This window comes from Sylvia atricapilla, chromosome 26 (assembly GCF_009819655.1).
Source record: "Sylvia atricapilla isolate bSylAtr1 chromosome 26, bSylAtr1.pri, whole genome shotgun sequence".
NCBI lineage: Eukaryota > Metazoa > Chordata > Aves > Passeriformes > Sylviidae > Sylvia > Sylvia atricapilla.
The window spans coordinates 4,279,374-4,300,796 of NC_089165.1; the positions used below are offsets into that span (position 1 = coordinate 4,279,374).

At 70.9% G+C, this 21,423-nt stretch overlaps 4 protein-coding genes across 5 annotated transcripts; 3 read left to right on the forward strand and 1 right to left on the reverse strand.

Annotated features, from left to right (window-relative positions):
* Nucleotides 1–1,423: 1,423 nt before the first annotated feature.
* On the forward strand, nt 1,424–4,656 carry SHD (Src homology 2 domain containing transforming protein D). The gene is made up of 6 exons (XM_066336136.1): nt 1,424–1,612; nt 2,274–2,358; nt 2,437–2,649; nt 2,988–3,117; nt 3,653–3,772; nt 4,424–4,656. The coding sequence occupies exons 1-6, from the start codon at nt 1,424–1,426 to the stop codon at nt 4,608–4,610; spliced, it is 924 nt and encodes a 307-aa protein (XP_066192233.1). The 3' UTR covers nt 4,611–4,656.
* Nucleotides 4,657–5,723: 1,067 nt separating this feature from the next.
* FSD1 (fibronectin type III and SPRY domain containing 1) lies at nt 5,724–12,039 on the forward strand. Its single transcript, XM_066336413.1, has 13 exons — nt 5,724–5,798; nt 6,825–6,932; nt 7,027–7,158; nt 7,243–7,344; nt 8,275–8,297; nt 8,531–8,652; nt 8,929–9,138; nt 9,235–9,333; nt 9,410–9,569; nt 9,646–9,725; nt 10,874–11,125; nt 11,749–11,837; nt 11,921–12,039. The coding sequence occupies exons 1-13, from the start codon at nt 5,787–5,789 to the stop codon at nt 12,023–12,025; spliced, it is 1,494 nt and encodes a 497-aa protein (XP_066192510.1). The 5' UTR covers nt 5,724–5,786; the 3' UTR covers nt 12,026–12,039.
* Nucleotides 12,040–12,698: 659 nt separating this feature from the next.
* On the reverse strand, nt 12,699–17,004 carry STAP2 (signal transducing adaptor family member 2). The gene is made up of 10 exons (XM_066336034.1): nt 16,912–17,004; nt 16,326–16,397; nt 15,808–15,903; nt 15,432–15,488; nt 15,001–15,353; nt 14,748–14,888; nt 14,296–14,365; nt 13,815–13,911; nt 12,954–13,079; nt 12,699–12,757 (listed from the first exon to the last, which is right to left on the reverse strand). Exons 1-10 carry the CDS (start codon nt 17,002–17,004, stop codon nt 12,699–12,701), a joined length of 1,164 nt encoding a protein of 387 aa, XP_066192131.1.
* A 515-nt stretch (nt 17,005–17,519) lies between these two features.
* On the forward strand, nt 17,520–21,297 carry MPND (MPN domain containing). Of its 2 annotated transcripts, XM_066336457.1 has the most exons (13): nt 17,520–17,567; nt 18,398–18,618; nt 19,052–19,282; nt 19,357–19,519; nt 19,589–19,673; nt 19,747–19,843; nt 19,963–20,035; nt 20,110–20,186; nt 20,270–20,438; nt 20,508–20,578; nt 20,685–20,774; nt 20,997–21,089; nt 21,173–21,296. In XM_066336457.1, exons 1-13 carry the CDS (start codon nt 17,561–17,563, stop codon nt 21,257–21,259), a joined length of 1,464 nt encoding a protein of 487 aa, XP_066192554.1. In that variant the 5' UTR covers nt 17,520–17,560; the 3' UTR covers nt 21,260–21,296. The 2 variants fall into 2 exon arrangements, with proteins under 2 accessions (XP_066192554.1, XP_066192553.1); XM_066336456.1 differs by having other exon boundaries at nt 19,357–19,673; nt 21,173–21,297.
* The last annotated feature ends 126 nt before the right edge of the window (nt 21,298–21,423 follow it).

Sequence of the window (21,423 nt, forward strand, 5' to 3'; positions counted from 1 at the left end):
TGGGGGTGTCACTGCCCTCAGCCCCCCGCAGGGATCGTGGTTTGGGGTGTCCTGACCCCCCCCAAGCTGGAAGAGGACCTTGGAGCTGGGTGCTCAGCCCCCCTCCTTCACGTCAGCACCGGCTCTTTCTGTCCCAGGGTGTGTCAGATCCCACCTTTGCACACCCCGGGGGCTCATCCAGCCCCTCACTGCGGGGACAGGGCTGTCCTGCCACCAGCAGCCCCCACAGATGTCCCCAGGAGCTCGGGGACAAATCCCCCTCCTCTCCACTCCGAGCCTGCCGGGCTCCAGCAGCCACAACTCCGGAATAAATGGGATCTGGCAGAGCAGCTTGTTTGTCTCCTTCCAGAGAGGGATTTGTACGTGGGCGCTGCTGGGTGCTGCCCCAGGGACCCCCACCCCGCTGACAGAGACCCCCAGTGCCCACCCACCCACCCCGAGGGGGCTTTCCTCACCCCTGGCCGTGAGCTTCCCCTCATCAAGGCACCCACCTCTAATTGCTGAGCTAATTAACGCCCTCACAGAGGGGCCGGTGGGAGGGGGTCCTGGGGGGGCTCTGGGGTATCAGGGAGAGCTGGCCAGGAGGGCAGCCCCCCGGCCCAATTAGCATTCTGTGCACGTGCCTTAATTAGCCACTTCAAATATTAATGCTGGGCACTGGGCTCAGCCCGGGGCTGGGGGGGGGACACGAGGGGGGGCCTCAGGCCGGGTCCTCCGAGATGTGACCCCCCAGTCCCCACTGTCACCTCCCCCGGCACCGGGGGGACCCCGAGAGGGACCCCGAGAGGGACCTTTGTTCTGGGGACAGACAATGCCACGAGGGGACTCGGGGCAGGGCTGGGGGCTGCCACCCTGCTGCCCCCCGAGCCCCGGGCCAGAGCCCCCCGTGACCCCAGGACGAGCTGCCCGGGGGTGGGGGACAGAGCTGGGGGGCTCCTTGTCCCCCCAAAGCCCTGCACCCCTCTGGCCCCAGGGACAGCCCCGAGCAGCCCCTGGGGGGGATCCCATCGTCTGGGGGTCCCGGTGCCCCCCCGTTCTCCCGCTGTCACACGGGGGGGACCCTCCCCGGTGTCACTTGGGGGTCCTGGTGCCCCCCGCCATTTGGGGGGGGGGGGGAAGAGCCGTCCCCTCCCGGGGCTCCCCCGCGGGGTCCCGCCGTGTCCCCCTCGTTGTCCCTGCCGGTGTCCCCTCGCTGCTCTGCCCCCCGGTGCCGGTGCCCCCGGCGAGGCGGGCGCGGGTTGAGGGGGGGGATCGGGGGCTCCGGTCCGCGCCGCGCGCGGCGGCGACACAAAGCGGCTCCGGCGGCGGCGGCGGCGGCGGCGGCGGGGGGGGTCCCGGCGGGTCCCGGAGCCGCTGGGTCCCGGCGCTCCCGGTGCCGCTCCCGGTGCCGCTCCCGGTGCCGCTCCCGGTGCCGCTCCCCGCCATGGCCAAGTGGCTCCGGGAGTACCTGGGCCGGGGGGCTCGGCGCTCCCCGCCGCGCCCGCCCCAGCCCGATTACAGCGGCCCCGGGGGTCCCCCCGCCGCCGCCCCCGGGGCTCCGCTCCGCGGCCCCGCGGCTTCTCCCCGCCACCGCCTGGTGCGGGTGGGGGGCGGCCCCCGCCGCCTGCAGCAGGTACGGCCGGGGGCACCGGGGGGCACCGGGGGGCACCGGGGGGTACCGGGGGGGCACCGGGGGGCAACGGGGGGTACCGGAGGGGTACCGGGAGGTACCGGAGGGGGTTCCGGAGGGGTACCGGGACACCGGGCAGCATCCCCGGCCGAGCGGGGAGGGCGGCGGAGAGAGCGGCGGGTGCAGTGGGGCAGCGGGTGGGGGGCTGGGGAAGGGAGCGGGGGGCACCGAGGGCACCGGCAGCGGGAGGAGCCGCGGGGGTGTGAGTGGGGCAGCGGAGAGAACGGGGAGCGGCGAACGGGGGGGTTCCGGGCACCGGAGGGGATGGGGGGAGACGAGGAACGGGGGTGGGGAGCGAGAGCGGCCGGGGATAAGGAGCGGGAGAGCGGGAACGGGGAGAGCCCAGGGCCGGGGGGCACCCAGCGAGGATTTGGGGTCACCGGGAGAGGGAACCGGGGGGCGGCTGGGGACGGTGGAGTCACTGGGAGCGGGGGAAGGGGAGAGGGGCTGGGGGACAAAGGGACCGGGTGGGCGGCAGCGGGGCCGGGGCCGGGGACACCCGTGTCGGGGCCGTGGGAGCCCCAAGGGTCCGGTGAGGGCACCGAGGGCCCGGGGGGCTGCAGGGGGGGTCCCGTCCCACCCGGAGCCCCCCAACCCCGAGCAGGGCCCAGGGGAGAGCGAGTACTCGGAGCCCTTCGAGGGGGAGCAGGAGCCGGCGCCCGAGGGCGGCTGCGACGAGGAGGCCACAGGTGGGTGACACCCCGGGGACCCCCGGCACCCCGGCGGGGGTCCCGGGCGCCTCCCACCGCCCCGTCCGCCGTCCCCAGGGTGCCCGCGGCAGGGCGAGGGCCGGCGGCTGCGGCAGCGCCGGGGTCCCCAACTCTACGACACCCCGTCTGAGGAGTGGGACACGGCCGGGGACAGCCCCGGGGGGCCCCCGGCCCGCGACAGCCGCCTGCCCCGCGACGACGAGCGCCCGGCCGACGAGTACGACCAGCCCTGGGAGTGGAAGAAGGATCACATCTCACGGGCGTTCGCAGGTGACACCGTCCCCGGGTGCCACCTCGGGGACCCACGGCTCCCATGGGTGCCAATCCTGGCTCTCGGCATCCTCCGGTGCCCGTGGGGATCACCCCAGCCCTACATCCCGCAGCTTCCGTGGGGACCTCAGCAGCCCCCAGCACCCTGGGGTCCCCCCATGTCCCCCAGTGCCCTCACCCCTGGGACCCCCAACATCGTGTGACCCCCACGGGCCGCAGCAATGGGGCAGCGCGGCAGGGCAGGGCAGGGCAGAGCCACCTCTGGGACGTTCCTTTGTGGCCCTGAGAGGAGCCCCGGGCGGCGGGCGGGGTGGGTGACAGTCCCTTTGTCCCCGCAGTGCAGTTTGAGAGCCCCGAGCGCTCGCCCAGCGTGTCCCGGCAGCTGCCGCGCTCGCCCCGGGCCCCCAGGCCGGGCTGTCCCCCCAGCCCCAGGCACGTGGACACCTCGCTGCCCCTGGAGAAGCAGGCGTGAGTCTGGGGGCGTCCCTTGGGGGCACAGCGGGGCACAGGGACAAAGCTCTGTAGAGAAGGGACCCCACGGGTGGGTGTGTGTGGGGTCAGGGGTGTGTCCCCAGGGGTGGGTCCGCAGGGGGTGCAGAGGGCCCAATGCCATAGGTCAATCCCCACGGGCCTGGGTGCCCCATGGCATGTTTGGGTGCCCCATGGGATGTTTGCGTGCTCCGTAGGGTCTTTGGGTGCCCCATAGGGTGTTTGGGTGCTCCATGACATGGCTGAGTGCCCCATGGCATGGCGGGGTGACGTATGGGCTATTTGGGTGCCCCATGGCATGGGTGGGTGTCCCACGGTGTGGTTGGATGCCCCATAGGATATTTGGGTGACCCATGGCAGGGTTGCCCCTCTGTCCCCCTTGGTTGCCACCCCCCTGCCTGCCCCCATGACGTGCGAGGCGCCCCACGGCACAGGAGGTCGCTGTGGGGTGTGGCCGGGTCCCTGGCCCGCAGGGGACACCCCGTGGCACAGGGGGTGACCCGGCTGTGCCCAGCTGGTACCACGGCGCCATCGGGCGGGCGGGCGCCGAGACGCTGCTGGCGCTGTGCCGCGAGGGCAGTTTCCTGGTGCGCGACTGCGAGACCAGCCCCGACGACTACTCACTGTCCCTCCGGTGAGCCTGGGGACACGGGCACGGCCCGGGCTCTGCCCGCAGCCCTGGGACCCTGGGGGTGGTTTGGGTGTCATCATCTGTGGGGATGTGCTGGTGTGTCCCCCAGTGTGGGGACAGGATGGAGGTGACCGTGATGCCTCGCCTGGGGAAGTGTCACCCACTGCCTCATCCCCTGTCCTCGTCCCCACTCCTGTCCACATCTGTGCCCCAATCTTCATCCCAGTCCTCATCCCCATTCCCATCCCAGGTGTCCCCCACCCCTGCGCCCATCCCTGTCCTTGTCCCAGCCTGAACCCTGCTCCTCATCCCTGTCCCCATCCTCATCCCTGTCCCCATTCCTATCCTTGTCCACCTCTCAGTCCCAGCCTGAACCCTGTTCCTCATCCCTGCTCCTATCCTTATCCCAGTCCAGATCCTCACCTCATCCCCATCCCATCCCGTTGTCCCCATCCCGTTACCCCCATCCCGTTACCCCCATCCCGTTACCCCCATCCCGTTACCCCCATCCCGTTGTCCCCATCCCGTTGTCCCCATCCCAATATCCCCATCCCGTTATCCCAATCCCGTTGTCCCCATCCCGTTGTCCCCATCCCGTTATCCCATGCCCTGCCCGCTCCCGGGCCTCATTTCCCGCCGGTCCCGGTCCCGCAGGAGCAGCCAGGGCTTCGTTCACGTGAAGCTGACGCGGACCCGGGAGCAGCACTTCACCCTGGGCCGGGCCGGAGCCGCGTTCCCGTCGGTACCGGCGGCCGTGGGACATTACACGGCGCGGGCGCTGCCGGTGCGCGGGGCCCGTCACCTGTCCCTGCTCTACCCCGTGGCCGTGCAGCCCCTGTGAGCCCGCGACCCCCGGCCGCAGCCCCCCGCCCCATTAAAGCCGCCGTGTCACATCGCGGTGCCCACGCTGTGCTGCCTCCGCCCGCCGGGGGTTTGGGCCCGGCATTTGGGGAGGAGGGTTTCTGGGCAGAGGTGGGGATGTGGATGGGGAGGTTCCCCAGGGGTGGGGACAGAGATGGGGAACGGAGATGGGGACAGGAATGGGTGCCTCTGGTACCTCTTGGTGCCCAACGCTGTGGTGCCCCTGGGGAAGGCAGGACAAGGTGGTGGCACTGCCACCTCTGTCCCACCCTGGTCTCATCACCGTCCAGGATCCCCAGATGGAGTCCAGATGAGTCCACAGAGTCATCAGGCGCTGTCCCCGCTGTCCCCACAGTCAGCATTGTCCCCCAGTCACCTCCAAGGAGGGGGATGAGGACCCCGAGCCCCCACATCCCCAGCCACCCCCTCTGAGTGGCTGTGTCCCCAAGGGGTCCCGGTCCCCACCCTGTCCCTGTCCCCAAAGCACCATGTCCCCGTCACCTGGGCCAGCTCACTGTGACACTGTGATACAGGGGAGGTGACAGAGGGGGACTGGAGAGGGGGCAGAGATGGGGATGTGGTTGGGGATTTGAGCAAGGATGGGACAGATGGGGACGGGGACAGGGATGGGGACAGTGATGCGATGGGGGACAGGGATGGGGACAGTGATGCGATGGGGGACAGGGATGGGGACAGGGATGCAGGGCACCATCCGGAGCGAGGTCAGGTGACAGCAGCTCCTCACGCTCCCCTGCAGCCTGGGGAGGAGCTCGGTGGGGATTTCCTCTGATCCCCCTGGAGCGGGGGGTCCCCTCCTGCCCCCCGAGCGGGCTGCGGGCCCAGCGTGGCTCCCGGAGGAGTGTGGGGTGTCCTGAACCGGGACCCGTGCCGCAGTGTCCCCACCGGGGTGACAATGTCCCCCATCCCTGGCCCGGCGCTCCCCAAGCCCGGGGGTCGCGGCGCCCCCTCCCCTGGACTACAACTCCCGGCATGCCGCGGGGCGGGGCCGGGGCGGGGCCGGGGCGGGGCCGGGGCGGGGCCGGGGCGGGGCCGGGGCGGGGCCGGGGCGGGGCCGGGGCGGGGCCGGGGCGGGGCCGGGGCGCCGCTCCCCCTTTGTTGGTGGCGGCGGGGCCGAGCGCGGCGGGGCCGGCCCGGAATGGGCGACCAGGTACGGCCCCGAGCTCCCCGAGCTCCCCGGGAACCGGCGGGCGGCACCGGGAACCGGGCACCGGGCACCGGGCCGAGGGAGAGCCGAGGGAGAGCGGAGGGAGCCGTGAGGGCGGGGAGATGGAGGATGGAGTGAGGAGGGTGGAGAGAGAGGGAGGGAGGGATGGAGGGAGAGGGGATGGACGGGTGGAGGGAGGAGGGATGGAGGAGGGATGGAGGAAGAAGGGCCGGAAGGATGGAGGGAGTGGGGATGGATGGGAGAGGGACCGAAGCAGGAGGGATGGAGGAAATGGGGATGGACGGGCTGGGAGGGAGGGATGGAGGAGGGATGGAGGAAGAGGGGATGGAGAAGGAGGAACGGAGGGATGGAGAAGGAGGGATGCGGAGCGCAGGTGTGGAGGATGGAGAGCTGAGGGGCTCGGGATGGCCCCGGGGGGAAGGAGGGGAGCGGGGGGCTCAGGACTGGCACACCCACACCCAAACTCACACTCACATTGCCAAGTCATCGGCCCAGCCGTGCCGGGCACTCCGGCTGCGTCCCTGTGGTGCATGGCACAGCACGGCACGGCCTGGTACAGCCTGGCACGGCCAGCACGGCCTGGCACGGCCCGGCACGGCCTGGCACTGCCCAGCACGGCCTGGCACGGCCCGGCACGGCCTGGTACAGCCTGGCACGGCCTGGCACGGCCAGCACGGCCCAGCACGGCCTGGCACGGCCTAGCACTGCCCAGCACAGCCCGGCACGGCCCGGCACGGCCCGGCACGGCCTGGTACAGCCTGGCACGGCCTGGCACGGCCAGCACGGCCCGGCACGGCCTGGCACGGCCTGGCACTGCCCAGCACAGCCCAGCACGGCCCGGCACGGCCAGCACGGCCCGGCACGGCCCGGCACGGCCTGGCACGGCCTAGCACTGCCCAGCATGGCCCAGCACGGCCCGGCACGGCCAGCACGGCCCGGCACGGCCTGGCATGGCGGGGCCGGGCCCTGGGGGTCTGGAGGCCCCGCGGGCACTGACGGCCGGCACAGGGCGCCGGGCAGGAGTCTCTGCGCAAGATCATCACCACCCTCGCCGTGAAGAATGAGGAGATCCAGAACTTCATCTACTCCCTCAAGCAGATGATCCAGAACGTGGAGGTAACCCCCCGGCCCCCGCGGCCTGCCCCCGGCCCGCCGGCCTGGCCCCGCTGAGGCGCGGCCTTGTCCCCTGTCCCCTGTCCCTCGTGGCCAGGCCAACTCGGCGCGGGCGCAGGAGGACCTGGAGGCCGAGTTCCAGTCTCTGTACACACTGCTGGACGAGCTCAAGGAGGACATGGTGATGAAGATCAAGCAGGAGCGTGCCAGCCGTACCTACGAGCTGCAGGTGAGCCCCGGCCCCGGGCCCCCCGGGACCCTCGAGACCCCCGGACCCCGGCCAGCGCTGCCCTGTGCCCTCCCGCCCTGGCAGGCCCAGCTCACGGCGTGCTCCAAGGCCCTGGAGAGCTCCGAGGAGCTGCTGGAGGCGGCCAACCAGACCCTGGGCACGGCCAACCCCCACGACTTCTCCCAGGTGGGTCCCTGCGGTGGCCCTGCCTGGTTGTCCCCACCCTGGGGGTGTCCTGATCTCTCTTTGTCACCTGCTCGGTGCCACCCCGGGCCTGGCACCTCTGTCCTGTCTGCGCTGGGCTGGCTGTGCTGCTGTGGGGCTGACACAGACGCCGGGGTGTCCCCAGTGTCCCCAGGGCCCCCCTTACCCTCAGGCACAGGGGCGCTATGGCAGGGACATGGGGGGCATTGGGGGGCACAGGGGTGCTGTGCCATGGGTACCACTGTGGGTGCAGGGATGCTCTGGGGTGCAGGAATTCTGTGGGATGCTCTGGGATACAGGGATACTCTGGGATACTCTGACATGCTGTAGGATACTCTGAGATGCTCTGGGATGCAGGGATGCTGTGGGATGCAGGGATGCTGTGGGATGCTCTGGGATGCTGTGGGATGCAGGGATGCTGTGGGATGCAGGGATGCTCTGGGATGCAGGGATGCTGTGGGATGCAGGGATGCTGTGGGAAGCAGGGATGCTCTGGGATGCTGTGGGATGCAGGGATGCTGTGGGATGCAGGGATGCTCTGGGATGCTGTGGGATACTGTGGGATGCAGGGATGCTGTGAGATGCTGTGGGATGCTGTGGGATGCAGGGATGCTGTGAGATGCTCTGGGATGCTGTGGGATGCAGGGATGCTGTGGGAAGCAGGGATGCTGTGAGATGCTCTGGGATGCTGTGGGATGCAGGGATGCTGTGAGATGCTGTGGGATGCTGTGGGATGCAGGGATGCTGTGGGATGCTCTGGGATGCTGTGAGATGCTCTGGGATGCTGTGGGAAGCAGGGATGCTGTCCCGCTGGGTGCCACAGCTGGTACAGGTCCCGCATGTGCCCCCCTGTGCCCGGCTCTGCTGCCTCACTGCTGCTTTTCTCCTCCTCTTTCCCTCTGCGCTCACAAGGCGGCCAAACAGATCAAGGATAGGTACGGCCCCCCCTGAGCCCCCCGCCCACTAACCCTCCTCCTCCTCCTCCCAGCCAGGGCCCCACTGGGGGTGTCCCTGGGGGTGTTGGGGTGGCCCTGAGGACACTGGGGTGGCCCTGAGGACACTGGGGTGGCCCTGAGGGCACCGGGGTGGCTGTGCCCACCTCCCCAGGGCCGTGCAGGGCAGGGTGGGTGCCCGGCCCCGCTGAGGCCTGTCCCCTGTCCTGGCACAGTGTGACCATGGCTCCGGCCTTCCGCCTGTCGCTCAAGGCCAAGGTGAGCGATAACATGAGCCACCTGATGGTGGATTTCGCCCAGGAGCGGCGCCTGCTGCAGGCCCTCGCCTTCCTGCCAGGTACTGCCAGGCCTGGGGGACACGGCGGGGACAGGGGACAGCCTGGCACCGGGCTGGGGCAGGGACAGCCCTGGGGTGCCTTTGCAGAGGGGCGGGAAGGTGCCAGGGGTAGGGTCTGGGTGCTGTGTCAGGGGGGCAGCGGGGGCCGGGCTGGGGGTCCCAGGGGGTCCCATGGGTGCCACGAGTGGGGTGTGTGACTCGCCGAGCCCTGGGGGTGCTGGGGGACCCCTGTGTGTCAGGGAGGGGGGACACTGGCACAGCTGCTCCTGCGGGCAGTGCCCAGCGCCCCCGAGATCGACCTGGCGGAGTCGCTGGTGGCCGATAACTGTGTGACCCTGGCCTGGAGGATGCCCGACGAGGACAGCAAGATTGACCACTACGTGCTGGAGTACCGCAGGACCAACTTCGAGGGGCCGCCCCGTGCCAAGGAGGACCAGCCCTGGATGGTCATCGAGGGCATCAAGGGCACTGAGTACACCCTCACTGGTGAGGGCACAGGGGTGGCGCTGGGGCTGTCCCAGGGGACATCGGGGTGGCAGCGCCCTCGTCACGCCCCACCCCGTGACCCCGCTGTGCCCACAGGGCTGAAGTTTGACATGAAGTACATGAATTTTCGGGTCCGGGCGTGTAACAAGGCGGTGGCGGGCGAGTTCTCCGAGCCGGTCACTTTGGAGACCAGAGGTGGGTCCGGGGAGGGGTGGCAGGTGCCCGTGTGTCCCCGTGGGGTGGTGGCACGGCTGACGGGGGCTGTCCCCAGCGTTCGTGTTCCGGCTGGACGCCAGCACGTGCCACCAGAACCTGCGTGTGGAGGAGCTGAGCGTGGAGTGGGACGCCACGGGCGGGAAGCTGCAGGACGTCAAGGCCCGAGAGAAGGACGGCAAGGGCAGGACGGCGTCACCTGCCAACTCCCCTGCCAGGTAAGGCCACCCCCGGGCCCCCTGGCACGGCCCCTGGGCCTGGCAGTGCCAACCCTGCCGCTGTCCCCATGTCCAGGGTGGTGCAGTCACCCAAGAGGATGAGCCTGGGCCGTGGGGGCCGCGACCGATTCACCGCCGAGTCCTACACGGTGCTGGGTGAGAGGGGCACCCAGGGGTGTGAGGGGTCCTGGGGCACCCGGGGGTGGCGGTGAGGAGGGGACACGGAGGGGACAGGCCACAGGGGGTGATGCAGAGACCAGCCCTGGCAGGGTGGGCACAGGACAGGGCATGCCGTGGGTGTCCCATGGCGGGTGTCCCAGCGCAGGGCACGCCGTGGGTGTCCCAGGGGAGGTGACACGGGGCAGGGCACACCGTGGGTGTCTCAGGGCACGCCGTGGGTGTCCCAGGGCAGGTGGCACAGGGCAGGGCAGGCCGTGGGTGTCCCAGGATGGGGTGTCCCAGCGCAGGGCACGCCGTGGGTGTCCCAGGGCACACCGTGGATGTCCCAGGGCGGGTGTCCCAGGGCAGGGCACACTGTGGGTGTCCCAGGGCAGGTGACACAGGGCAGGGCACGCCGTGGGTGTCCCAGGGAAGGTGTCCCAGCGCAGGGCACACTGTGGGTGTCCCAGGGCAGGTGTCCCAGGGCAGGGCACACCGTGGGTGTCTGGGGGGTTGGGGACAGGACAGGGCACACCGTGGATGTCCCAGGGGAGGTGTCCCAGGGGAGGTGACACAGTGCAGGGCACACCGTGGGTGTCCCAGGGCAGGTGTCCCAGGGCAGGGCACACTGTGAGTGTCCCAGGGGAGGTGACACAGGGCAGGCCGTGGGTGTCCCAGGGGAGGTGACACAGGGCAGGGCACGCCGTGGGTGTCCCATGGCGGGTGTCCCAGCGCAGGACACATTGTGGGTGTCCCAGGGAAGGTGTCCCAGGGCACACCGTGGGTGCCCCAGGGGAGGTGACACAGGGCAGGGCACACCGTGGATGTCCCAGGGGAGGTGTCCCAGGGGAGGTGACACAGTGCAGGGCAGACCGTGGGTGTCCCAGGGGAGGTGACACAGGGCAGGGCACACTGTGAGTGTCCCAGGGGAGGTGACACAGGGCAGGGCACACTGTGGGTGTCCCAGGGGAGGTGTCCCAGGGCATGCCGTGAGTGTCCCAGGGGAGGTGACACAGGGCAGGGCACACTGTGAGTGTCCCAGGGGAGGTGACACAGGGCAGGGCACACTGTGGGTGTCCCAGGGGAGGTGTCCCAGCGCAGGGCACACCGTGGGTGCCCCGGGCAGAGCCGTGGCCGTGCCGTAGGGGACACTCTGATCGACGGGGACGAGCACTACTGGGAGGTGCGGTACGACCGTGACAGCAAAGCCTTCGGCGTGGGCGTGGCCTACCGCAGCCTGGGCAAGTTCGACCAGCTGGGCAAGACCCCGGCGTCCTGGTGCCTGCACCTCAACAACTGGCTGCAGGTCAGCTTCAGCGCCAAGCACAACAACAAGGCCAAGGCGCTCGACGTGCCCGTGCCCGACTGCATCGGCGTGCACTGCAACTTCCACGAAGGTGGGGCTGGGCTGGGGGTGGCACCTCCGAGGGCATTGTCACCTCCGTGGGCACAACGGGGGTGTTGTCACCACCATGGGCATTGTCACCTCCATGGGCATTGTCACCTCCATGGGCACAACAGGGGCATTGCCACTAGCATGGGCATTGTCACCTCCATGGGCACAACGGGGACATTGTCATCACCATGGGCACAACGGGGGCATTGCCACCACCGTGGGCATTGTCACCTCCATGGGCACAACGGGGGTGTTGTCACCTCCGAGGGCATTGTCACCTCCATGGGCACAACGGGGACATTGTCATCGCCATGGGCACAACGGGGGCATTACCACCACCATGGGCATTGTCACTCACCCCCATGTGTATTGTCACCTCCATGGGCCCAACGGGGGCGTTGTCACCTCCGAGGGCATTGTCACCTCCGTGGGCACAATGTGGTCATTGCCACCACCATGGGCATTGTCACCACCATGGGCACTGGCACCTCTATGGGCACGAGTGTGGCCATTGTCCCCCCACAGCCATTGTGCCATTGTCCCCACCCCGGGCCCTGTGCTGGGGCTGTGCCCACCCGTGCCCACCTGTGCCCACCTGTGCCCACCTGTGCCCACCTCCCCCAGGTTTCCTGTCCTTCTACAACGCCCGCACCAAGCAGCTGCTGCACACCTTCAAGGCCAAGTTCTCACAGCCCGTGCTGCCGGCCTTCATGGTAAGGGGGAGCAGAGCTGGGGGCTCCGGGGGGCACTGCCAGCCCTGGCTTCGTCCCCCTGAGTCCCCCCCGTGTGTCCCCAGGTGTGGTGTGGCAGCTTCCAGGTGACGTCGGGGCTGCAGGTGCCCAGCGCCGTGCGGTGCCTGCAGAAACGCAACAGCACCGCCAGCAGCTCCAGCCTGCCCTGAGCCTGGGCACTGCACTGAATGTCCCCCGGTCCCCACGCTGCCCTGCAGGGCTCTGCCACCCCCGGGGCTGCCCACGGCCCCCACGCTCCGTGCCCCCCAGCACCGAGAGCTGCTTCTGGCCTGGAGAATAAATTGGGATGTAGGTGTGACATTGCCGTGGATGGGGAGTTTGGGGTCCCTGGAGGTGTGACATGGCCGTGCACGGGGAGTTTGGGGTCCCTGCAGGTGTGACATGGCTGTGGATGGGGGGTTTGGGGTCCCTGGAGGTGTGACATGGCCGTGGATGGGGGGTTTGGGGTCCCTGGAGGTTTGACATGGCCATGGATAGGGGGTTTGGGGTCCCTGCAGGTGTGACATGGCCGTGGATGGGAGTTTGGGGTCCTTGTAGGTGTGACATGGCCGTGGATGGGGGGTTTGGGGTCCCTGCAGGTGTGACATGGCCGTGGATGGGGGCCAAGGGGGGTTTGGGGTCCCTGTGACACCCCCATGGCACCAGGAAGGGGCTGGGTGGGCACAGGGTCCTTTATTCACAGTGCCCCCTCCAACATGAGGGGGTCTCCCCCTTCCCAGTGTCACCCCAAGCCAGGAGACACTGGGGACAGCGTTCCCTGAGGGTCGGGGGGGCCCTGCTGGCACAAAGGGGGGACAGCAGGGTGTCCCCAGGGTGTCCCCATCAGTCCTTGAGGCGAGCCTGGCGCAGCTGCAGCTTCCTGAGCAGCTCCTGGGTCCTCTCTGTGCCAGGGGTGAGGGGTCTGTGAGGGTCCGGCAGAGAACCCCCTCCCCTGACCCCCCAGGGACCCCCCACTGCCCCCCGAGCCGGTGACAGCACCCAGTGTCCCCATGCTGGCACCCCCCGTGGTGTCCCCACGGTGTCCCCTTCACTCGGGGGGTGACACGGGCTCAGGGGGGGCAGCTCCCGCGGCCTCACCGGGGTCGTTCATGTAGATCAGCTCCTCGGGGACCACCCCCAAACCGGGGGGGCCTCTGCCCCTCCTGGGCACCGCCCCGGGCACGGCGGCCGCCGGGGGGGGGCCCCGGTCCATCGGCACGAACTCTGGGGACAGCGGGGGGGGTCACGGACCCTCCTGTGGCACCCGGCGCCCCCAGACCCCTCTGAGCCCCCCCAAATCCCTCTGAGCCCCCCAGACCCCTCTGAGCGCCCCCCAAATCCCTCTGAGCCCCCCAGACCCCTCTGAGCCCCCCAAATCCCTCTGAGCCCCCCAGACCCCTCTGAGCCCCCTAAACTCCCCTGAGTGCCCCCCAAACCCCTCTGAGCCCCCCCAAATCCCTCTGAGCCCCCCAGACCCCTCTGAGTGCCCCCCAAATCCCTCTGAGCCCCCCAGACCCCTCTGAGCCCCCCAGACCCCTCTGAGCGCCCCCCAAATCCCTCTGAGTGCCCCCCAAATCCCTCTGAGTGCCCCCAAACCCCTCTGATCTCCCCCAGACCCCTCTGAGCCCCCCCAGACCCCTCTGAGCACCCCAAACCCCTCTGATCCCCCCCAAACTCCTCTGATCCTCCCCAGACCCCTCTGATCCTCCCCAGACCCCTCTGATCCCCCCAGACCCCTCTGTGCCCCCAGGCTGAGCCCCCCAGCAGCTCTGCCCCCCAACCCTCCAGACCCCCTCCTTCCCCCCCAGCCTCCCCCAGCTGCTCCCGACACCCCAGTGCTGCCCCCCGGGACCCCCTGTGACCCCCCGAGCCCCCGGGACCCCCTGTGACCCCCGGGACCCCCTGTGACCCCCTGTGACCCCCTGAGCCCCCGGGACCCCCTGTGACCCCCGTGCCCACCCAGGTGGGAGCTGTACTCGGGCTCCAGGGGCTGCAGGCTGCCCCTGCTCCTCCGCACGAAGAACTGCACCACCTCGGCCAGCGACGAGCAGCGGTGCTGGGGGGACACCACGGTGTCACTGGGGACCCCCCGGGGACACCACGGCGTCACTGGGGACCCCCCGCTCCCTGCCCACCGCTCCAGGCCCTGGGTGGGGGTCCCACCCCTTTGGCTGCCGCCCTTTGGGGTCTCCCAGTTCCCAGGGATCCCACACCTCGGGGGTTCCCTGTCCCTTTTTGGGGGGTCCCAGTTCCTTGAGCCGCAGCCCTTTGGGGACCCCCGGCCCCTTGGTGCCACCCTTGGGTGTTCCTGGGGGCGCCCAGCCTTGGGGTGTCACAGCCCGGGGGGCTCAGGGGGGTGCCCGGGGTTGGGGTCGCTGTCCCCAGGGCCAGCCCCGCCCTGTCCCCGTGTCACTCACCGGGGTGTCCCCGTGTCACTCACCGGGGTGTCCACGTCGATGACGTAGCCCTGGGCCTCTCTCTTCACCCTGTAGTGCCTCAGCACGGGGATCCTGCGGGGGGGCTCCCTCAGGGGCTGGGGACCCCACCCGGGGGACACCCACCGAACGGGGACCCTCTAAAGGGGTCACCCCCCACCCCATGGGGACCCTCACCCTGAGCCACCCCCTGCACAGGGCCCCTCCCCTTTGGGGACGCCCCTCTCCATTGGGGACACCGGTCCCTTTTGGGGACACCCCTCTCCTTTGGGGACAGCCCTTCCCTTTGGGGACACCCCTCTCCTTTGGGGACACCCCTCTCCTTTGGAGATACCGCTCCCCTTTGGGGACAGCCCCTCCCTTTGGGGACAGCCCTCCCCTTTGGGGACAGCCCTCCCCCGGTGTCCCCAGGCCCCCCCGGTGTCCCCAGGCCCCCCCGGTGTCCCCAGGCCCGCACCCGTCCTGCTCCTGGCGCGTGGTGACAGAGACCCCCTGGCCGTGTCCCCCGGGCCGCAGCAGGAGGTTCCCCCTGCCCGCGCTCTGCTCCAGCAGCCGCTCGGCCTCGGGACGCGTCACCTCGAAAAAGCAGCTGGGGACCCTGGGGACCCCCGCGGTGTCACCCCCGGCCACACTGGGACACCCGCGGCTGGCCCGTGCCGGTCCCCAGGTAGGATGGGGACCCACCCCAGCCCCCGAGACCCCCGACTCACGGCTCAGAGCGGGTGGGGGACGCTCGGGTGTCCGGGGACACGTGTGTGACCTGTGACACGGGTGTGACCTGCGACACGGGTGTGACCTGCGACACGGGTGTCACCGGGGACACTGGGTTGGCAGGTGACACAGGTGTGGCCGGTGACACGGGTGTAGGAGGTGACACGGGTGTCACCGGGGACACTGGGTTGGCAGGTGACACAGGTGTGACCGGTGACACGGGTGTGGCCGGTGACACGGGTGTGGCCGGGCTGGCGGCCGACACGGGGCCGTCCCTGCGCTCCTCCCGCAGAGCCTCCAGGAGCTGGAAGATGTGTCCGGGCAGCAGGTCCAGGTCCCGGGGGAGCTTCATCTGCCGGGGGGGACACGGGGTGGTGGCACGGAGGGGTCCCTGTCACCCCGGGACCCCCCGGCAGAGCCCCGCGCCCACCTTGGTCATGGTCAGGATGAATCCCCGCCACATCTCCTGCGTCTCCCAGCTCTCCACCTGCCAGGGGACACAGGGACATGAGGGTGGCCTGTCCCCTGTCCCTTGTGCCCCCACACAGGTCCCCGCAGCCACCTGAGCCTGGCCCAAAATCCCATCGCGCCCCCAACCCTCTGTGTCCCCTGTACCCCCAAATCCTTCCCCCTCTGCCCTCCAGAGCCCCAGTCCCAAAATCCTGTCCCCTCTGTACTCCTGAATCCTTCCCTCGCGCCCCCCTGCAGTCCCCGGTCCCCTTGTCGCCCCAGTCCTGAAATCCTGTCCCCTCTGTACCCCCCGATCCCCGGTGTCCCCATTGCCCCCCGCCGTGGGTGCCCCTCACCTTCATTGTCACCTCTTGTCCCTTCAGCTTGAGGACCAGAGCGCCGCCCTCGGCCTGCACGGTCACCAGCTCGCCCAGGTCCAGCACCTCCAGGGGCTGGGGGCACCCAAGGGTGGGACCCCCCGGCCCGGGGACACCAGCACGTCAGGCCTCAGCTCCCCCGGGCCGCCCCCAGCCCCAGCCCGGGACCCCCCCAGTGTCACCCGAAGGTCCCATCCTCGGGGGGTCTATGGGGAGGGGTCCCCAATCCGGGGGGGTTCACCAAAGATGTCCCAGCTCGGGGAGGGGGCACAGGGGTCCCACCCTGGGGGGATCCTGCCCCAGGGGTGTCTCTGGCGCCCAGACAGGAGGGGCCCCAATCCTGGGGGTCCCAGCGCCCGAAGATCCCAGAGGTGATCCTGGGGCTCCCGGACATGGGGGTCCCACCCGGGGGCGCCCACCCTGAGGGCTCCCGGCCCGGGGGCGTCTCCAGCCTCGGGGGGGTCCCGCGGGGGTCCCCGCCCGGGGAGGCGCCGTACCTGCTGCTCCTGGGGACCCCCGTAGAAGGCGAGTTTGAGCCCCCGCAGCCCGGCCCAGACCCTCCGGTAGCCCTGCGGGGAGGGACGGGCTCAGCTTGGAACCGGCACCGGGAACAGGGAAACTGCACCGGGAACCGGGAACCGGCACCGGGAACAGGGAACCTCCACCAGGAACCGGCCCCGGGAACAGGGAAACTGCACTGGGAACCGGCCCCAGGAACCAGGAACCGGCACCAGGAGCAGGGAAACTGCACCGGGACCCAGGCAGCGGGGATCAGACACCAGGAACCGAGAACCGGCATCGGGAGCCGGCCCTGGCACCGGCATCAGGAACAGGGAACCGGCCCCGGCTCCGCGGGGAGCACACCCGGTGGCCCCGGGCGGCAGAGGGGACACGGGCACTCGGTCCCGGAGGGGACGGCGCCTGCGGGTGTGCGGTCCCGGGAATCGGTCCCGGGTACCCGAGAGTCGGTCCCGGGGAGTCCCAGTGACTCGCGCCGCTGCCGGTCCCGGGGTGCCGCTGCCGGTCCCGGGGTGCCGCTGTCGGTCCCGGGGTGCCGCTGCCGGTCCCGGCCGTGTCCCCCACCTGATCCCGCGGCCCCCGTTTGTCTACGAAGCCCTCGTAGTAGTGGCGGGCCCGGGCGCGGGTCCCCCGGGGCAGCGGCAGCGGCCGCTCCATGTCGGCCGCAGTTCCCGCAGGGCCCCGCCCGGGCCGGGCCGAAGGGCGGCGGGCGGCTGGCCCGGGGAATCCCCGGTGCGGGGCTCGGCCCCGTGTCCCGCCCTCCCTTCCCACGCGGCAGGTGCGGGGCCGCGGCCCGGGGCGGGCTCCGTTCCCAGCCCCGGTGTCCCCGTGCTCTCCCCGGGGGTCCCTCCGGGAGCGGGGTCGGTGTCCCGGTGCGGGGCTGGGCTCCCGTGTCCCCGGCCGGTGCGGCAGGTGCGGGCAGAACCCGGCGGGTCCCGCCTGTCCCCCCGCCCGGTGCCGGTGTCCCCGTGTCCCTCCCCGGGGCTCGGGGCGGCGGGCGGGGGTCCCTCCGGGAGCGGGGTCCGTGTCCCGGTGCTCAGTCCCGGCGTGTCCCCCCCGGCCGGCGCGGCAGGTGCGGGGCTGTCCCCCCCCGGGGCCGGTGTCCCCTCACCCCCCGGGCGGGGCGGGGCGCCCGGGGCCGCCCCCATCACGTGTCGCCGCCGCCGCGCGCACCGGGGGGAGGCGGGAGCGGCGGGAGCGGCGGGAGCGGAGCATGGCAGGTACCGGGGGGCGGGGGCGCGCCGGGAACCGGGCACCGCCAATTGGGAACCGGGAACCGGGAACCGGACACGCACCGGGCACCGAGCACGTACTGAGCACGCGCACACCGGGCACGCACCGGGCAGGCGGTACCGGACACGCACCGGGAGCGCGCCGGGAAGCGGACACGCACCGGTCACTGGCCCCCCGCACACCCCCGGGACACGCGCGTGCACCTGCCCGAGCCCGCGGGACCTCGGCGGGGACATCCCGGGACATCCCGGGACACCCCTGGGGCAGGAGCGGAGCGGGACCCGGCGGGGACACCCCTACCCCTGGGGACCTGCCGTGTGTCACCCCGGGGACCTGCCGTGTGTCACCCCCGGCCTCCCCCGCTGCCCTTGGGCTCACACCGGGCTCTGGGGACCTGCTGGCGCTCAGGCCCCCGGCCATGTCCCCGTGTCCCCCAGTCGTGTCCCTCTGCTGTGTCCCCATGTCCCCATGTCCCTCAGCCGGTTCCTGTGCCCACCAGCCGTGTCCCCGTGCCCGCAGGACACGCTCCTTTATTGTCACACTCCTGTGTCCTCACCCCTCCTGTCCCCACGTCAGTGTCCCCCATCTCCCCTCCCCGAGTCCTCCTGTCCCCGTGTGCAGCCCCTCCGTGTCCTTGTGTCCCCTCCGTGCTTGTGTCCCCACGTCCCTGTGCATCCCTGTGCATCCCTGTGCATCCCTGTGCATCCCTGTTCATCCCTGTCCCCGTGTCCCCATCCGCGGGCAGAAGCCATGGGGGGACCCAAGGGTGCTCTGGGGGTGACACCCAGGGGTGCTGTCACACGGTGTCCCCCCGCAGCGCTGGCGGCCGCCTCCCCCGGCGGGGACGAGTGTCTGGAGGAGGACGAGGACGAGCTGGAGCCGGGGCTGGACGAGGCCGAGCCCGAGGCCGGGAGCGGGGCGAAGGCGGCGGGCGGCGCCCGGGGGGCGGTTCTGACCCGCCGCGGCATCACCCTGAGGGTCCTGCTCCGGGACGGGCTCCTGGAGCCGGGCAGGGGCGTCCTCTCCATCTACTACCTGGTGAGCCTGGGGACACGGCCCGGGGACAGGGGACACGGCCCGGGGACAGGGACAGGGCCCGGGGACAGGGACAGGGCCTGGGGACAGGGACACGGCCCGGGGACAGGGGACACGGCTCGGGGAGAGGGCCAGGGCCTGGGGACAGGGCCTGGGGACAGGGGACACGGCTCGGGGACAGGGGACGGGGCATGGGGACAGGGACAGGGCACGGGGACAGGGGGAGAGGGATGGGGACAGGGAATAGGGATGGGGACAAGAACCAGAGATGGGGCAGCAGCCGTGAGACAGGGAAAGGGACAGGAAACGGGACACAGGGTGAGGACAGGGGACGTGGGATGAGGACAGGGGACACGGATGCTGAGCGTGGGACAGTGCTGGGGCTGAGGGGGAAGCGCTGGGGACAGGGGGACGTGACCGCCGCCACTGTCCCCAGGGCAAGAAGTTCGTGGGGGACCTGGGCTCGGACGGGACGATCACATGGCAGGAGACGGGGCAGGTCTTCAACTCCCCGAGCGCCTGGGCCACGCACTGCAAGCGCCTGGTGAACCCGGCCAAGAAGTCGGGCTGCGGCTGGGCGTCCGTGCGCTACAAGGGCCAGAAGCTGGACCAGTACAAGGCGGCCTGGCTGCGCCAGCACCAGCCCAACGTGCCGCCCGCCGAGGAGGTGGGACCGCGGTCCTCTCCCCCGGCACCCCCGGGCTGCGGGGCGAGGCGGGTGCCAGCGCCGTGTGCCCGCAGAGCTTGGCCAGCGAGGGCGAGGAGGAGGAGCTGCCCGAGGAGGAGGAGGAGGAGGCGCCGAGGGAAGGTCGGCTGCCGGTGCCGGAGCCGGCGGCTCCCAAAAAGCCGGAGGAGAGGAGCAAGAAGCAGCAGGGCAGGAGCCTGGCGGAGCCGGCGGGGACGGGTGAGCTGGAGCAGGGTGGGGGTCCCCGGGGGTCCCCGGGCCGCCGTGACGGGACCTTGTCCTTGGCAGATCCCGGCGCGGCGGGGAAAAGGCTGGAGGTGAAGCCCCGGGTGCCCGTCCGCTACTGCACCCTGGGCACCCGCGACTCGGCCAGGTAGGGGACACGGGGACCCCGGGGCGCGCCGGGGACGGGGACAGCGGTGGCAGCGGCGCTGTGGCTCCTGCAGGAACCCGCAGACCCTGGTGGAGGTGACGTCCTTTGCCGCCATCAACAAATTCCAGCCCTTCAACGTGGCCATCTCCAGCAACGTCCTCCTGCTCCTGGTGCGTGCCCTGCCCGGGCCGGGACATCGCTGGTGGCGCTGGGGACACCTGCGGCCAGCGGGGCGTCCCTCGTGTCCCGGGTTTGGTGCTAAACTGATGGTTTTTACCTTTTCCCGTAGGATTTCCACAGCCACCTGACGCGGAGCGAAGTGGTGGGGTACCTGGGGGGGCGGTGGGACACCAACACTCAGCGTAGGTGGGGTTTGGGGGGCTGGGGGTGGCTGTGCCGTGGCCCGGGGCTGTCACCCAGCCCCGTGTCCCCGCAGTGCTGACGGTGCTTCGGGCGTTCCCGTGCCGGAGCCGCCTGGGTGACGCCGAAGCGGCGGGCGCTGTGGAGGAGGAGGTGAGGGCTGCCGCAGCCCGGGCAGCGGGCGGGGGGCTCCGGGGGGCTGCGGCCACGGTCTGTGTGTCCCCCCCCGTCCCCAGATCTGCCAGAGCCTGTTCCTGCGGGGGCTGTCGCTGGTGGGCTGGTACCACAGTCACCCCTTCGGGCCGGCGCTGCCGTCGCTGCACGACATCGACGCGCAGATGGATTATCAGCTCAAGCTGCAGGGCAGCGGCAACGGCTTCCAGCCCTGCCTGGGGCTCATCTGCGGTACGTGCCCGGGGGTCCCCGGGCTGGGGCCGCTGTCGCCCCCCGTGCCAGCCCCCTCTGTCCCCGCAGGGCCCTTCTACCACGGCAACCCCGGCGCGGAGTCCAAAATCGCGCCCTTCTGGGTGATGCCGCCGCCGGAGGTGAGCGGGGGAGAATTTGGGGTGGGGTCCCCCTCGGGTGCCCCTGGGGGCGGTGTCAGGTGCCAGAGCTGTGGGGTGACCCCTGGCTGGTCCCCCCATCCTCCAGCAACGGCCCAACGACTACGGGATCCCCATGGATGTGGAGGTCACCTACATCCAGGACGGGTTCCTCACCAACGACGTCGTGCAGGAGATGGTGAGATTTGGGCGGGGGCCCCCCAAAACCCCCCCGAGCCCATTGGGGGCAGGCTGGAGCCCCACCACGTGTCCCCATCCTGCCCTTAGCCCCGGTGATGGTGACAGTCCCTTCTCCAGCCCCGCCCCGGGGCCACCGAGGTCTCGCTGCCGCAGGTTTGGGGTCCCCCTGCGTGGCTTTGGGGCACCCCCAGGGCCTGCAGCCCCTCTGTCCCCCCCCCAGACGCTGCTGGTGGAGTTCTATAAGGGGGCCCCCGACCTGGTGAAGTTCCAGGAGCTGTGGAGTCAGGACCAGACCTACCTGGACAAGCTGAAGGTGAGAAGAGCTGGGGGGCTTTCGGTGGGGCGCCAGTTCCCTGCGCTGGAATTAACCGGGGTTAATGAGCCCCTGGCGCTCAGGGCTCGCTGGCCTCCCGCACCCCCAAAGACCAGAGCTTCTCGCACGTCCTGGAGCAGATTTTCAGCCTCCTCAAGCTGAGCGGCTGAGGATGGCCGCGGCCCCGGGCTCCTCGGAGCTGAGCGGCTGCCGCAGCCCGGGCGGGGCTCTGCGGCCCCGGGGCTCCGCCGGGCCGGTACCGGGCGCTTCCCGCAGCTCCCGGGCCCCTGCTGCTGCTGGGGGCTCTGCCTCGCTGGTCTGTGGAAGTGGTAGT